General features: G+C 35.8%; 1 protein-coding gene across 3 annotated transcripts in view; it reads left to right on the plus strand.

The window, feature by feature from the left end:
* Positions 1-17,846, plus strand: part of TNFSF13B (TNF superfamily member 13b) — an 82,172-nt gene that overhangs the window by 49,767 nt on the left and 14,559 nt on the right. For all 3 annotated transcript variants that reach the window (XM_030856770.3, XM_060288006.2, XM_060288007.2), the window contains one exon: positions 13,978-14,034. In XM_030856770.3, the coding sequence (XP_030712630.1) occupies positions 13,978-14,034 (57 nt within the window). The remainder of the gene's footprint in view (positions 1-13,977; positions 14,035-17,846) is intronic.

Here is a 17,846-nt window from a genome sequence, read left to right on the forward strand (position 1 = left end):
TTTTAAAATAATTTTGAATAAACTCTATATTAGGCATCTTGTTTATCAAAATTTTGATGTAAATATTTTCACAATATTTTGCAGGTTTTTAAACTTGTACAGAGATTTTGCATCTGTATATTTAATGTGATACACTTTTTAAATTTTCTGTAATACATCAAAGCTAAAAATATATTTGTTCATAATCTCTTAAGTAGTTTATTCTTTTCTCTGCCATTTTGACTTTTTTTGTAATTTAGTGTTGTAGTTTGGTATTTAATCCATTAGTCCTGGAGTTTATTTTGGTAGGTCATGTCATACTAACTTCCTTTCTTTGGAACTTCCTTCCTTCCTTCCTTAACTTCCCCTTTCTTCTTTTACTTTTTCCTTCCAAACTATTGCTAAATATCTCGGCCAAATTCAGTAGATGATTCTTTTTAACTCATTTGCATTGGAATACTTACTATATTATATTAAGTTCCTCATTTATAGTTGAATCTATTTTGAGACTTTTTTTTCATTGATTTATTTCCTATTTATCTGTATTAAATATTTTAAGTAATTTTATAATAAAATGAGCTTCAATGCCTAGTAGGGTGAGGATGCCTCAATCTTCTTCAACCTTGTCTGCTAGTATTCCCCTGCCTCTAAATATTAATATTAAAACTAAACCCTAACTTTTCCATTCCAAAGAGGATATCGACTCATTACATCAGATTTAAGAAGGAAAGAATTGAGTAAGAAATCAGTAACTCCCTGAGTCCCACTTGACCAAAATATGTTCTACTAATATTTGAAAATTTCCTCCCATGTGAATATTTTTTCATATTTGTGTTACTATGGCATCCAAAAATTGTATACTGACAAAAATTTCCCCCCCCCAAATTTGCAATTTTTAGAAAGTTTGGAGAATAGCAGAAAGTTCTAACCAATGAATCAGAATGCACCGGGTTTCCATAGCCCAGATGTAGTCACTATGGTCATTATCATGGTTTGCCTCAGATTTTTATAAACCCTGATGTAGCATATATATGGTGTTTGTGTGTACATATATATATATATATATACTCTATAAATATACTTAGTACATATATATCTCTAAATCTCTCTCTACATATATTTATAACATTCATAGATCCCACATGAAAGGTTTGAAGACCAGAACCTTAGTGATAGGTAATATCAATTATTCCCGGTCAATGAAATTGGCTTGAATGTTGTCTTAGACACTATCCTTTTGTGCAGGGAAAATTTATTTTGTTTAGCCTTACTCCAAAATTAATGCATATATATATACCAAGAAGGTTGTCTGAGACTCCATGATTTTTGTTTGTTTTCTGTTTGGTAGGGTCCTTTTTTTGGAATTGAGAAAATTCTATGCAGTTTGAATCTAGCAACTTTCTTTGGTTTTGGTTTCCATTCTAGTTGTTGTGATTTATTTTAAGTAAAACTCAAAAGCCAGAGTTATCCCTTTTCCTTTCAAAGCATTAGTTTCTATTTTATTTATTCATTTTCTATAAACGTTTTTGTTGGAATTTTAGAAAAACTGTAACTCTGAAGAAGAAAATGAATTTTCACACTTTGAATTGATATATTCAAGAATTTTTAATATCTCTATTAAATACAGAAGTGTAAATTTCACAGTAAGACAGTTTTCCTTATATGGGTTTCACTATTCTTTCATAGTTAAATTAAAAAGGGTTTATTGCTATTAGGAGTCTTAGCATTTTCAAATAGCTTGTTAAACTGCTAAAAAACATAGAATTTGCAGTAAATGATTTAGTATTTGATCTCACGCTTATTTTTAAGCCACGTCAGTAGTACACTCAGTGGATCTATACTTAACAGATTTATAATATTATTCTAGACTTTGTCTAAAATACTCTGCTTTCTGTATATACTCCTCAACATCAGGTGGTCATTATTTTATAACTGTGTCAAAAAGGTTCACAGCTGAATATTGCTAAGTAACATACCAGAATGTTACTCGTTCTTATTTTTCTATAAACCCAACCCAGATTTCACCAGGCATCTCAATTTTTATTGTGTGGATATTCAGTTTGTAAGTAAATTCCAGTATGCCGTGGGCTAGAAAGTCGAACCTCCCCAGCACACAGCAAGCCTAGTTATTGCATTGGTATTTGATACTCATCACCTATTACCTAGGAAGGTGGTTTTCTTTTCATTTGTGTATACCCCGTCTGTTCAACTAAAGAGTAGAGACTTCTGTGGTCTGGTCCTATTTCTCCTTTTGTATATTCATCATGACACTTGCACCCTGTAGATATTCCACGAATATGTGTTCATCAGTTTTGGGCTCAATATCAAATAAGATAGAATGATTTGGTATCATTTTTAGGGGGAAGGGATTTTCCCATATTTCTTCATTTGTCAGGTTTTGATCAAAGGCCATCTTATGAATTTTTTTTAACTTGACCTTTAAAATAACTAATTAACCAAAGAATGAGCATGATCATAAGGCTGAAGTCGCAGGGGCAGTCTGGAAACCCCTTGCCTCAGACTCTGTTGGTGCACCAGGTAGAGGCACTGTTTGGGCTCATTGAAAAGTCATAGAGAAGCTCCCATATTCAGCAGCTTCTTTAACTATAATTTCCTGGGTTTTTAGCTTAATTCTTTAAAATTTTAATTGACGTATTATTTACACACAGAAAAGGGCATGTATCTTCAGGACACAGGTCAGTGAAATTCACAAGCTGAACAGCAGTAGGTGAAGGGCAGACATCACCGTCAGCCTACACACCCATTTAGTATTTCTTGCAGACCACCCCCGGAGTAAACGTGCTGCTTTGACTTCATTCTAGAATTTGGTGCTGTGGCTCCAGTTTTGTTTTTCTTAATTATGTTGTGTTTCAAATGAAAGTCTCAGTAAGTTTCATGTGTTTCATAAGATAATTTATGATTATAATATAACAAACAGAAATGTGGGGAAATCCAGGATTTAAATTGCCAAATGGCTTACAATAGCCAAAAATTCACTTTTAAGCCCATAAGTGTATTTGGAGATAGTCCCAATTAGAAAAAAAAACAAAAACAAAAACACTTAAGTGACATGGCTTTGAAAATATTGCGCATGAAAATTTCTTCACAGATGAAATCATGATGACCCACGTTTTGAACCTGCACTTAACTATAATTCTATTCATTTCAAGAATCTAAAGATAAGCATCTTCAGAGTCCATCAAGAAAGTGAATTCTTCCAAATGGGTTCCTACTGAATTAAAACAGTTTATTAATAAAATTAGGTGACCTTTCATTTTTTCCCTTGTTATTCAGTAGGGAATTTAAGTTATCAGAAACCCATGTATTTTAGATTATAGAAAGACAAAAATTATTTTTTTATTAATAATGTTTATTATACTCATCTCAACTGTAATATTAAAAATAGTGGTGAAAGGGACTTCCCTGGCAGTCCAGGCTTAAGACTCTGTGCTCTCAGTGAAGGGGGTGCAGGTTCTATCCCTGGTCGGGGAACTAAGATCCCCGTGCTGCATGGCACAGCCAAACAGCTAAAAAAACAAAAAACAAAAAAAGTCATGAAGTGGTGAAAGCATGAGCATTTCAAAGAAATATAAAAACAAGAGCAGAAAAATTTGCCCATATTTTATCTTTCAAATATTTATTGTAAAATTCTGACCAATCTACTTTATTTTTCTCCGTTTTTAAATAAACGTTTTAGTTTGAAATTATTTTAGAATTACAGGAAAGTTGCAATAACAGTGCCGTGAGCTGCCATATATCCCTCATGCCGTTTCCCCTAATGTTAACATCTTATGTTACCATGGTACCTTTGTCACAACTTAGAGACCAACATTAGGATTTAACTGAACTCCCGACTTTATTTGAATTTCACCAGCTTTTCTGCTAAGGTCTTACCATGTTCCGGGAGCCATCCAGGACACCAGAATGCATTTAATAGTTTTTAAAAATCAGAGTTTTGAATATAATGCACATAAGTTAACACCTAAGAGTATAACTAAAGTATTTCTCTGGGGTAAACATTTTTGTTGTTAAACATAAAGATATCAATACTATTAATATTTTTGAAATATTAATATTTCTTTCTTGAAATCCATAGTGCATTTCCTTTGCAAGAAAAGATGGGGTGTCTTAGGGGTTTGTAACATCCAGTCTTTGCTTCATCGGCATTTCGGGCTCAGCTGTAACTTACAAGGCTGTAAAGTGAGTGTTAAAAGCATGCAGTGTATAACTCAGCCATCCAGTTTGTCCCCAGATGAGGCTAACGGCAGCCTCTTACCCAGCAAGGGTGTGTTCCTTCCTAGAACAGAAACAGCTGGCTGCTGTCATGGTGACCTTTGACCAGAATCTTCCCTGAGTGTTATTTTTCTTTTCCCCTGCTTTAAATAAGGAGAGCCTTCTTTTCAGTGTTGCAAGAGCTGGATCCTGTTCAATTTCCACAAAAGTATTTAAAATGAAAATAGTGACCTGGTAACCAAACCTTTGAACCCTGTTCTTATCAAGTTTAAAGTTTTGGGAAACAGAAGAGCCAGGAAGCGAATCAACCAGTGAAGCCAGAGGCGATGTTGTATCTCTTCCAACCTTCCCTGACCTATAGGAGGTCCAAGCACTGTTCTAGTTGTTGGGTATTGATTATAAGACAAACAGATAAAAGTTTCCCGTGCATTGGAGATTACATTGCAGTGAGGTGGAAAGCCATAGAAAATAATCAATAAAAATAATTAATGAGGAAATTATAATACTAGAAAATGTCAAATACATTGCAAAAGTGAAAATTTTAGGACAGGGTTAAGAGAACCAGCAGAGTTAAGGGTGAAGAAGGGTAAGAGGACATGTCTGTATTTTAAGTAGGGAGGCCAGGGTAAGTCTTTCTATCTAATCCCTGAAAGCTCAATAATTCTTTATTGTTTCAACATTTAAAAAAATTGCAGACATTCCAGGTATTTTAACAATAAATTCATAACGTCGAGGGACGCATTCTCATTAATAGTTCGTAGAAATGGGTGATATTAGTTTTAACAGTTAATTATGCTTTTTATAGGTCAAGTCCTACTTACAGTATCTGCGTTGGGCAGCTGCTCTTTTGTTGTGGTGGGATTTTCTTTGACCTAAATAGACACTTCTCCAAAGAAGACATACAGATGGCCAGCAAACACATGAAAGGATGCTCAGCATCACTAATCATTAGAGAAATGCAAGTCAAAACTACAATGAGGTATCACCTCACACGGGTCAGAATGGGCATCATCAAAAAATCTAGAAACAATAAATGCTGGAGAGGGTGTGGAGAAAAGGGAACACTCTTGCGCTGTTGGTGGGAATGTAAATTGATACAGCCACTATGGAGAACAGTATGGAGGTTCCTTAAAAAACTAAAAATAGAATTACCATACGACCCAGCAATCCCATTACGGGGCATATACCCTAAGAAAACCGTAATTCGAAAAGAGTCATGTTCCACAATATTCATTGCAGCACTATTTACAATAGGCAGGACGTGGAAGCAACCTAAGTGTCCGTAGACAGATGAATGGATCAAGAAGATGTGGCACATTTATACAATGGAATAGTACTCAGCCATAAAAAGAAACGAAATTGAGTTATTTGTAGTGAGACGGATGGACCTAGAGTCTGCCATACAGAGTGAAGTAAGTCAGAAAGAGAAAAACAAATACCGTATGCTAATGCGCATATATGGAATCTAAAAAAAAAAAAATGGTTCTGATGAACCTAGGGGCAGGACAGGAATAAAGACGCAGACGTAGAGAATGGACTTGAGGACACGGGGAAGGGGAAGGGTAAGCTGGGACGAAGTGAGAGAGTGGCATGGACATATATACACTCCCAAATGTAAAGTAGATAGCTCGTGGGAAGCAGCCGCATAGCACAGGGAGATGGGCTCGGTGCTTTGTGACCACCTAGAGGGGTGGGATAGGGAGGGTGGGAGGGAGACGCAAGGGGGAGGGGATATGGGGATATAGGTATACGTATAGCTGATTCACTTTGTTATACAGCAGAAGCTAACACACTACTGTAAAGCAACTATACTCCAATAAAGATGTTAAAAAAATAAAAATTCCTCAAAGGACATATCAAAAAAACCCCAAAAGTATCCCCATTCTGAGAGTTAGAGAAGAAACAGACTCTTCTCAAAATAGAGGAGACACCTACTGTGCAAAGCTCTGAGGTAGGCTGTCCAGAATATGCAGAAAAGGGGAGAGAAATGAAATGAAATTAGCCGAGTACGGTCCATGTGAAAGCTCTGGGTTAGGCCCTGTGGGCCTATGATTATCATTTGCCCTCTTCGTAACCCTGCAGTGCTGGCATTATTGTCTGCATTTTAGGTGAGAGAACTGAAGCAGGCACAGCCAACCCCTCTTTTCAGAAACCCAGTACTGAGTTGGAGAAGTTTCAAAAAACTAATGTAAATTTCAAGATAATAAATAATTAAAAAATAACAATGTCTTTTGCCTTTACAAAACACATGCAAATTATGCCTTCAACTAATTCTCACAACACTATGAAATAGATAGTTTTTTTCAGTTTATAGATAAGAAAAAATATTTCAAAATTGTGTCAGTCTCATGATTAAATAGCTAATTGGTTTAAGAACTAAGGTTGAATTTATTATCTCGACTATAAATTCTGAGCTTTTTTGATCACGTGAGCTATATGTGCTTAATGTTCAAATAAAGCACCAGTTTTGAGAAAAGTTATTGGATCCTGGAGAAACCTAAATTATTATTATTATTATTACCAGTGAGAAGGATAGCTAGTTATGGAATCACAGGATGTCAGTAGTGGAGATCACAGACTGAAAGATTATCTAGACCATGGTCGAGAAGAGCTGAGCTGGGTTTTAAAGGTTGAGTAGATGTGGGTAAGAGGAGAGTGTATCCAAGGTATGGTAACAGTAATAAAACAGGAAATAGAAAAAATACAAGAAGAGACCTTATTATAGTAAGCGGCCATCTCCTTGGGGATTTTTGCAAATGTTGATTGATTGAAGTTCAGGCTTTCCTCTTCTCCTCTCCATCCCTCTCCTCTGACTATCCTGTGTCAGGTAGACAAAGAAATGGAAAATAACTGCTTCATGGTATCTGCTAACACAAGTTGTGAAGCTACACTTCAGCTCATCTTTTTTCTCTTCTATCTACTACCCTAGAACTTCTTCTGGCAACTAGAGAGTAAGAAATTCTAGAGAAATAGCACAAAACCATTTACTTTTAAAAATATTATAGCATGCTACAGTTCTATGGATGACGTTTCAAAAATTTATTGAGATTATTCGTTATGAAGAATGTTTTCCATAAAACCATGGACCCAAAGATTTATTGTTACAGAGTTCAGACATCATGGACATAGGTTTTTTTTTTTAATGGGACCTATTTTCCCTAAAACATTAATTTAATTTGATTTAACGTCTTATAAATTTGGATGTAAGGATGGGTTTTTTAAAAATTATTTGGAAAGGTTAGATGTTGGTATGATGTCTACTTTCTTTTCTAAATTGTTCCACAGATTTTTTTTTAATGTGCTGTAAATCAGACACTGCAAATTTGTAAATGATGGCCCTTAATATGAAGTGACTCACAGTCTAGGGATGGAAGCAGTTATGGAAACAATTAGTACATATAGTGAAATGTATTTCAATAGATGTACGTACAAAGTGTAATGGCATCAAATATTTAGCTAGAAGGATCAGGGAAAGATTTGATATGTGGCCTGAGCCCTGAAGCATGAATGAGGTTTCACCAGTTGGAAAGGTGAGGAATATTTAGCCGTAGGGAATGGCAGATACAAGGTCCTGGAAACATGAAGCCGACCTCCTGTTCTGAGAAGGTGTGTTTAAGTACAGCGGGGGTGGGAGAGGAGGGTCATGAGGCTGTGCAGGTAGGCTTGGATTTTGTGTGCAAAGAAATCCTTTGAAGGAATTATAAACATGATAAGGACAAGATAGGATTTGGGTTTAGGAAGATAATTCTGGAGGAAATGCAAGTGATGGACTAGGAATTGTAGAAAATGGAAGAGGCACAACTAGGTAGACTAAGGTAATTGTGAAGAATGGTGAGGGTAAAGATCTGAATTTAGGCTACGATGCTCTCCATCTTACCATTTCTCCCTCTTTCTCTCTCTGTCTCTCTGTCTCTGTCTCTGTCTCTCTCTCTCTCTCTCTCTCTCTCTCTCCTTCAGCCAAACTTGCCACCATTCAAAGAAGCCTTCCTCATTGGAACAGACATCTAGGCACTGTATCTCTCTTACAGTTGCAATTTTAATTCTGTTTTGGTGCTACTGATTCATGCCTGTTCTTCCCACTAGATTGTAAGCTCCATGGGGATAGGAATTATAGCTCCTTTTTTTTTGGTATCCCTAAGTGCAACATGTGACACAAATTTAGTGCTCAGTAAAATTGTTGAATGGATGAATGAGAGATGAAATCTTAATTGAACGAAAGTTAAAAGTTCAAACCATTAGAACTTGGTTATTAGTTGAATTTCAAGATTGAGGAGGAAGAAATAAGGCATGTTTATAAAGTTTCTAGTTTGGGCAACTCAGAGGACAGTTATATATCCACTAAGAGAGAAAACAGAGAAGGAGTGAGAGGTGAGTGTGTGTGGAGAAGATCAAGAAATAGATTTGAGGCAGATGAAGCTTGAGGTATCACTATGGCGTTCAGGTGGGAATGTCCAAGCGGGAGTTGAAAATGTAACAGCCAACTGTGCAATTTATTGCTACCTTTCTCCAGGTATTCAGGTGTATTTCTATTTTTGGTTTTACCTTCCTTGACTTCAGAGCTGTTTGCACGTTGTGTTATGAAACTAATGTCCTTCACTGGTAAGTTAGTGATACCCAGTGCCTTCTGAGTATGCGTCATTAATAAAGTGAAATATCCTGGGCTTCCCTGGTGGCGCAGTGGTTGAGAGTCCGCCTGCCGATGCAGGGGACGCGAGTTCGTGCCCCGCTCCGGGAAGATCCCACATGCCGCGGAGCTGCTGGGCCCGTGAGCCATGGCCGCTGAGCCTGCGCATCCGGAGCCTGTGCTCCGCAAGGGGAGAGGCCACAACAGTGAGAGGCCCGCGTACCGCAAAAAAATAAGTTAAAAAATAAATAAATAAAGTGAAATATCCTAAAATAATGCAAAGAAGTCATGACCGAAGAAAAAACATATCCTGTGGAGATGATGACAACTATAAAATTGGTAATTTTAAGTTAAAATATTTGATCATTTGCAAAATTAAACATTAGATGAAGATGGTATTTTTGGGGGGTTTTTTGCCTTTGTTACTTTACTCTTATGAGGCTATCCAGAGGGCTGCCTTCTTACATATCCTGCCTTACTTTAGTCATAGAACATGATTATATTATGAGTGGTACATGGCAACTTCCAGTTCACGTCAAGACTCTTTCTGTGCATGTATACACATAGAAAATCTTCAATTCAAATGTATTTCTTTACTTCTATCCGTTATATTTATTTTTACTTTATCAGCTTCATTCCAAGCCCTCCAAAAATTCAGCACCTCTTTCTCACTTCCCCAAGGCCATTATAGTGCTGCCATCTTTGTGAATTTCCCAGAATTGAAAACGTGCTTTTATTATTAGTTTTTAATTCTCCTTCAAGCACATATACTCATTAGTCAGAAACTTTTAAATTTTTTTCACAGTTTGTCTTGGGTGCTTCACTTATGTAATTGCATTTTAGACCAAATCACCCACATATTATATTTATTACCAGTCAAGAGCTGAACCGTGGCTTTCATTCTCCCTTTACAGCAGTTCATTCTACACATAGACACATGTATTGTCTTTCTCAGGCACAACATGTATCAGGCAAGCCCCTCTCAAGATTAAGAATTCCTAATATTTTTTCTATTTTCTAGTAAGTCAGATACAGACTTCTCAACCTAGCTCTCTAGAAATTCTTTCAAAACTCTCTCAATTCATTGTTTTTGTAAGTTACCAATAAGTAACTTAATAAATGTTGCCAGTTACACAAACTGCTTATCCCTGATCAAATAAAACTTTATAATCCAGTTTCCACCCCTAAAATTTTGTCTTCCCATTCCAGTAGAAATGTTTATCCTAAAACCATGATTTCTTTGATTTCTTCATAAATCTATGTCCAGCATTAGGTCAATATTTAGATCTGTAAGGGATTTCTCTTAACTAACTATTCCAGCCACTGATGATTTATTCAAAACTAGCTCAAGAAAATTCCAACTCCTACATTTGTCATGGCTTCCATGTACTGAATGAAAGCTCTACAGAAATGAAGAGAGGCATCATCTCCAGAGTCGTCATTCTTGAAAAAATGTACAATGTAATAAGTAAGGCAACAGAAAAAAGAAGAAAGATAAAAGAAGATGAAGGAAGGGCATCTCACTCAGACTGAAGAGCTTAGAAGAAGCTTCTTGAATGAGATGAGTGAGAAATATGGGAGTTAGTGGGTGTAGGTCATATGGACAGGACACGAGTAATGGGAAAAGCTCATGTGGGATGCTTTTCATGGGAACCACGCATAATCTGCAATAATTGCATTATTTACGGTAGTTTCTATTAGATTTAGCTTTGTGGAAATAATGTATAATAAACTGGATTCCAGTCTGAAAAGGTTTGGTTTCAACGCAGAAAACAATACGACAGATATTAGCAATTCCATAAACCTATAAATCTCTTTTCCTGATTAAAAGCCACTTTAAAAGGTGGCTTTCAATCTCAATCAGTCCAACCACTATTCTAATTGTGAAGTTGGTTGGATTTTATTATATCAAATATTGAGCAATAGAAAATGACTTTTGTCTAAAAGTTCTTATTGTAGGAATTCTCTTTTGTAAGCTAGTTTTGTCATCAATATAATGTTTTGTTTTTAGAAATATTTTTCACATGGTTTAATATGAGTAAATTTTCTTATGCTGTAAAAATGTACTTAAGATTAATTATCTGTGGTTCTCACATCATTATAATATGAGATATATATACATATATATATATTTAGAAATATGTGTCTCCCCATTGACACAGAAATGTTTTAATGTATGCTACTGCCTTGCTTAGTTAAAAAGATAAACCATTCTCAAACTCTTGTATAATTCCCCTCAACTGTAGCAGCAGGAAAGATGTGTGAAAGGCATTTGAAAACCAAACACAGTCAATTAATACTACAATTGTTATCAATATTATATTTCTTATATTAGACTATGCATTCGCAAAACTATTGTGGTTGGATATCTATGCTATTGGGAGATACAAAAAGAGTACTGCTCTCTAGGCCAACTTTTTGTGAGCAATAATCTATAGTCTAAAATCAGATCTATGTTGAATTGGAAAGAGAGTCCTCAAAGACTGAACTGGAGATAAGTTGATAATAGATATCAAATTTCCTTAAAAGGAAGAGTTGAAAGCTGAAGAGGTAAGTAGCACTGATAGGGTTGATGGGACCTGAACAGCATCTAATGAGGGCAGGATGGAAAGTCCTGTTCTTATTTCCAAGAACTTACCTCCTTGAAAAGCCCAGTGACTTTCTCTGGAATGAGGAAAACTAATGAATAGCACTAGCTTTAGTGAGTATAATTCAAACACTACTCTTGAGCTGTCATTTTAATATCTCATTTTCTTTTCTGAAGAGTATTTCATGAAATAAAAATTTCTCTCCATAGTGTATTTTCTTCTGAAAGTTAGATTTCTGCTACTATGTGATAGAATAGACCATAGTTTTTCAGTGTGTAGGTTGTGGCCAAGTTTTAGTTGGGCTTTGGAGATTAAAATTCAGATACTTTCGTATCAGTTTGGTAGTTTCCAGGCAGCACTCATTAGGTAAACCCCTTTCTGTCTAAATAGAAAAGGTAAGTCTCCCACAGGAGTTTGTGGAAACAGTCAAGGAGAGGGCTAATTGGAATAGTATTTCTAGGGACTTCCCTGGCGGTCCAGAGGTTAAGACTCTGCGTTTCCACTGCAGGGGTGCAGGGGGCAAGTGTTGGATACCTGGCTGGGGAACTAAGATCCCAGGTGCCTCGTGTGGCCAAGAAATAGTATTTCTAGTATTTCCTTGGGCCCTGTATCAGCTTCACTTGGTCTTCTTGCTCTCCTAATGTCCTTCCCTTGTGTTCCCAGTTTATTTGGTTCGATGCTACTAAGAAAAATACCACTAATAATAGCCAAGATTGACTTTGCAATTATTATGTCCCAAGTACAGTACTAAATGTTTCAGATGTATTATCTCACTTAATCTTTACAATATGCATGCACATGACAAAGGAAAGATGGAAAATTTGGAAATTTAACTTTGACTTTCGTCAAGATCCTCTTCTTTTTCATTGTGGAGGAAAGATTAGAGCTTTTCACGCTCTGATTGGCCCTTGCATCCCTCACAAAACTTATCATGGTGCCTTGTATGTAGTAATTCCTCAAGAAGTGTTTGTTAGAAAAATAGGTTTAATATGGTGACTCTAGACCTTGTGCTTTTCAGACTTTGGCTGCTTTGGATGTTCTGTGGTTCCTTTCTTTCAAGCTATCCTTATTCACAGCTATTCTGCCTGTTACGATGCTTTTCCATATTTTCTGTGGCAGAGGGTCTGCCATAGTAACTGCAGTGATGAGTCACATTTCCCTGTGGCATAGACATCGCTGCCATTGTTTTCCAGGTCAATAAAAGAACCACAAAGTGGCCAAAATGTTGTGCTCCTATCCAAACCATCATATTAACATAAAAATGTGTTAGAAAAGTCTCGTGGTTATAAAGGAATTGCAGTTTTTATCATTATAGTTCTACCTTTAAATACCAGGGAAGTTTCTTAGCAGATTTTCGTATGTGATCACTGCCTGTAACAGTATTCTTTTTAGGCCTATGCATTTGCACAGCTTCAGAATATTACATAATTATTACATCTGTTATTCCACGTTTTCCATTAGTGACTTGCAGCAGGAACTCTCCACTGTGTTAATAAGCTCCTGAAGTGTATACATTGCGAAGCATGTTTTTAAAGCATTACTTCAATGCAGAATAAAATACTTGCTATATAATAAACGACCTAAACTAATATTTTCTTAATTTAAAATAGGCATATACTTAGGTTCATGTTCCATATTTACCGTAGATCTTTGCTGCTTTGTTTCCTTTTCCTACAGGCAGTGTACCTATTTTGCTGTTACCCGAAGGCATTGTCTTTATTTATTAGCGTAGTTACGTATTCTTTGGAATACTCTGTGTTGTATTCTATATGTGATGTGTGATGTGAATTGATGCTTCCCAGAAGCTTTACTGGTGATGCAGTGTCAGGGAAATCTTCCATTTTATCCTAAAAAGACGTTGTAGCTCTCTTTCTCTTTCTAGTCCAAAACATTTTACCAAAAGCCTGACTTTGGTTCCACAGTGAAACAGGCGTGATTAAATTCTGGCCCTGTCACTTTCTATCCCTGGGGACTGGACAGGTTGTTTACACTTTCCATGACGTAGTTTCCAGTATGTAAATCTTGGAATTTTTGTGAAGTTGCCTGGATTTATATTAGCTCAATGCATTTTAGCAATTATTTTTATTTTCAGTAATGTTAATAGTGATAGTTTCAGTACTAGTGAGTTGTTACTTAATGTTAGATTTTTTAAAACAAAAAATCATTTTAGAGTAATCTGATAATTTGGCTTGTGTATTTGAGAGAATTGAAAAACAAATGACAGTGGCTAAACTTGCTTTCTATACAGGCATAACATTTTAGAATAAGTTAAGCTAAACTGTTCAGATAATATACTTACTGTATTTCAACAGTATATAGAGTTTTTCTAAAGCTTGAATTTCAAGTACATATTGTATTTCAAGTACGAGTTATATTAAGAACCTGTGGGCACATTTCCTATAGTAATTTTAAGAAGAGCATACAAGCAATATAGAAAGTATAACTGATTTGGTGTCACTGGAAGAGTGGGTTTACAGCTCTGTATTCTTGGTCATCTTTATTCCCTTACTATTTCTATTCAAGTAGCTAAAATGATATATTTTTGCTTTTCAGTCACTCAAGACTGCTTGCAATTGATTGCAGACAGTGACACGCCTACCATACGAAAAGGTAATAAAATATTCCCAAGAACGTTTCCACTTAGAATTCAATTCAGTCCAATTACCTGTACATTTCAAGTCTAAAGATTGTATTCAAACTCCATCTCAAATCACCTATCTGCCTCAAAATTTCTTACAATCAGATTTAAAATAATAAATTTATTTAAAATGATTGGGGAGTAAATATTTAGGCTAATGTAATAACCTAACAGAATTACCTTAAGGATACTAATACGTACAAATTTTAAATAAGTAGCACATGATAAGGCAAAATCAGTACTAAATCAAATTCAGTATTTTATTATTTAGAAATGATTTTGGCCTCTATAGTGCCTCAAGATCCTCTTCACAAACATTCATTCTCTGTTATATTAGGTTGTAGAATATTACAATAGGAAGAAGATAAAACTGAACATACATTTTATATTAATTTATCAATAAGTATATGTACAAATATAACATTTTTGTGACAAATCTCCAGTGTGAAATTGTTGCTTTATATTTTACATATACTGGTTAAAAACATACAGTGCTCCAGTTACTGTGTGGGTGTTGGGGCTCAGCAGTGTAACATATATATAGGTCCTCATTTTTATGGAATTTACCTTCTCATGAAGGGAAAACAGAAAAGCAAACAAATGAACGAGTAAAATGTAGAATGATAAAATTAAATGGTATGGAGAAAAATAAAGCAGGCGGGGGGGCAAGGGAATATTTGGGTTGTGAACCACAAGGGGGAGTTCAGAAGTGTCAGGAAGTTAAGCTGGGGGCCAGGAGTGGAGACACAAGAAAGATAATGAATTTGGATTGGCCTTTGCAGTGATTCCTGGGAACGCTACCTTTCATCTCTCTTTTTCTATGTGACTTTAATTATCCTAATGTAACCCAAATAATAAACTATTTGAAATTCTCTTATTATTTATTGTTCTGCATTTTCCAAAGTCATATGTTTGCAACTTTTATTAGGTAGTAAATTGTTCCCTAAGAATTAAAATAGAGCCAGAAGAAGACCCTAAGGACCAATTAAAAAATACAACTTGGAAAAGGTTTGTTTTACACATTTGGCCGAAACCAAAAATGCTATAAATCATGCAAAAATATGCAGCTGCTACTCCATTGTGAGCTTGAATTTCACAGAGTGTTATGATCTTCCTGGCGTGGTGGCTGCTCTACATTGATCCTCCTTGGAAGATCTGGGTGCTTATCTGGGTGCTTTGCCATTTGGGCTGATGCGTTGTGATGCCAGTAAACCTTGAACGTGTAAATGTTAGTGTGTGTGGACACTGCAGCAGTACTGCTTTACTGCATCCTATAAGTTTTGGTATGTTGTGTTTTCATTTTTATTTGTCTTAAGATATTTTTTGATTTGCCTTTTGATTTCTTTTTTGACTCCCTGGTTGTTCAGGAGTGTATTGTTTAATTTCCACATATTTGTGAGTTTTTCAAATTTTCTCCTGTTACTGATTTCTGGTTTCATACCATTTTAGTTGGAAAAGATGCTTGATATGATTTCAGTCTCCTTTAATTTGTTAAGACTTATTTTGTGTCCTAACATTTCATCTATCTTAGAGAATTTTCCTTGTGCACTTAAGAATGTATATTTTGCTACAGTAGGCTAGAATGTTCTCTATATATCTGTTAAGTTCATTTAGTCTGTAGGGTTGTTCAAGTATGCTATATCCTTACTGATTTTCTTTTGGGTGATCTATCCGTTGTTGAAAATGGGGTACTGAATTATCCTATTGTTGTTGTATTGCTGTCTATTTCTTCTTTCAGATCTGTTAATATTTGTTTTACATATTTAGGAGCTCCACTGTTGAGTGCATATATATTTATATTTGTTATATCCCCTTGATGAATTGATCCATTTATCATTACATAATGACCCTCCTTGTCTCATGTGACAGGTTTTGACTTAAAATCTATTTTGTCTGATTTAAGAAAAGCCACTTCTTATTTCTTGTTTACCATTCGAATGGAATATTGTTTTCCAACCCTTCACTTTCAGTCTATGTGTGTCCTTAAAGCTACAGTGAGTCTATTGTAGGCAACATATGATTGGATTTTGTTCTTTCCAATCCATTCAGCCACTCTGTGTGTTTTGACTGGGGAATTTAATCCATTTACATTTAAAGTAATTATTGATAATGAAGACTTATTATTTCCCTTTTGTTAATTGTTTTCTGGCTGTTTCACAGTTCATTTGTTCCTTTCTTCCTCTCTTAATGTTTTTCTCTGTGTTCTCTGATTATTTTTTGTAGTGGTATGCTTTGATTCTCTTTACATTTTTTGTATCTACTACAGGTTTTTATTTCTGCTGACCATGGGGTTTACATAAAACAACCTAGTGATAATAGTCTACTTTAAGCTAATAACAACTTAACTTTGATCTTATCCCAGAACTGCACTTTTACTTCTCCCTCCCCTACACTTTAGCTTGTTAATGTGACAACTTACATCAGCTTATCTTGTGTATGTATTAACACATTATTGTAGTCATAATTCTTTTTTAAAAAAATACTTTTGTCTTTTAACTTTTATATTTACTAGAGTTAAAAGTGATTTACAACTCATTATAGCCATTTCTCTCAGGTTGTTTACTGGAGATTTTTTTTCTTCCTTTGTGTTGTGTTTTCTCGATTCCTCATATTCCTTGTAGATTTGCTTTGTTGTCTGTGCATTTGAAGAAGCAGCTACTTCTCCCCATCTTCTTGGACTGATTTTGACTGGGATACACTTTCACTGTCAGCAGTGCTCAGTGTTAGTCACTCTAGGGCTGGGAGCAAAGCCCCTTTGCGTCCTTCCTTCCCTCCTGAGGAAAAGTATCAGTTCTCTGCTTTTCCACAATCACTGACTATAAGGGGATGCACTCCCCTTTTTTGTTTCTAACTGTCTCAAGGGACCAAGATCTTTGGTTGTTCAGTGCTCAGTACGAGGCAAGATAGAAACCAGTTCCTCAGAAGGCACCCTAGGAGGCCCTGAGGCCTTGTGCACAATCCAACCTCACCATCCCTCCATGCGAGAATCATGGGCTTGAGGCAGTCTTCTTGGGGTGGAGCTAAGCCTGTCTGGAGGAGGGACTGATGTGAGTAAATTGAAATTGCTTTTCTTACCTGTATAAATATGACTGCTTCTCAGTTTGTGCTCCTCTAGGCTGCTTCTACTTCTTAGTTGGATCCTGAATGTCTCTTCACGGTATTTTGATAACAATATTATTGTTAAATCAGCACTTCTGTGGAGGGATGAGAGGTAAGTCTCCCTACTCTACCATCTAACTGGCATCATTCAGAACCTTAAATATGTCATCCCACTGCCTTTTGATGACATAGTTTCAAGTGAGAAAACAGCTGTTGATCTTATGGAGCACCCCCTTGTACTTGAATTGCTTTTCTCTTGCTACTTTCGAAATTCTGTGCTTGCCTTTGTCTTTCAGCTGCTAGTTATAATGCATCTTGGTGTGGATCTCTTTAAGTTTATTCTCCTTGAAATTCATTCAGCTTTGTGGATATGTAGATTCATTCTTTCTACAAAGTTGGGAAGAGTTCGGCCATTATTTTTTCAAATATTCTTTCTGCCTTTTTCTCTTCTCCTTCTGGGACTCCTATAATGCATATATTAGTCTGAAGGAGAGTGTCCTATGGGTCCTTTATGCTCTTTTCACTTCCTTTTATTCCTTTTTATTTCTTCTACTCAGACTGGATAATTTCAATTGTCCTATATTCAAGTTTGCCGATTCCGTCTTCTGCCTGGTGAACTCTGCTGTGTAACCTCTCCAGTAAAAATTTTATTTCAGCTATTTTAATTTTTAGCTCCACAACTTGT

Source organism: Globicephala melas, chromosome 18 (genome assembly GCF_963455315.2).
Source record: "Globicephala melas chromosome 18, mGloMel1.2, whole genome shotgun sequence".
Taxonomy (NCBI): domain Eukaryota; kingdom Metazoa; phylum Chordata; class Mammalia; order Artiodactyla; family Delphinidae; genus Globicephala; species Globicephala melas.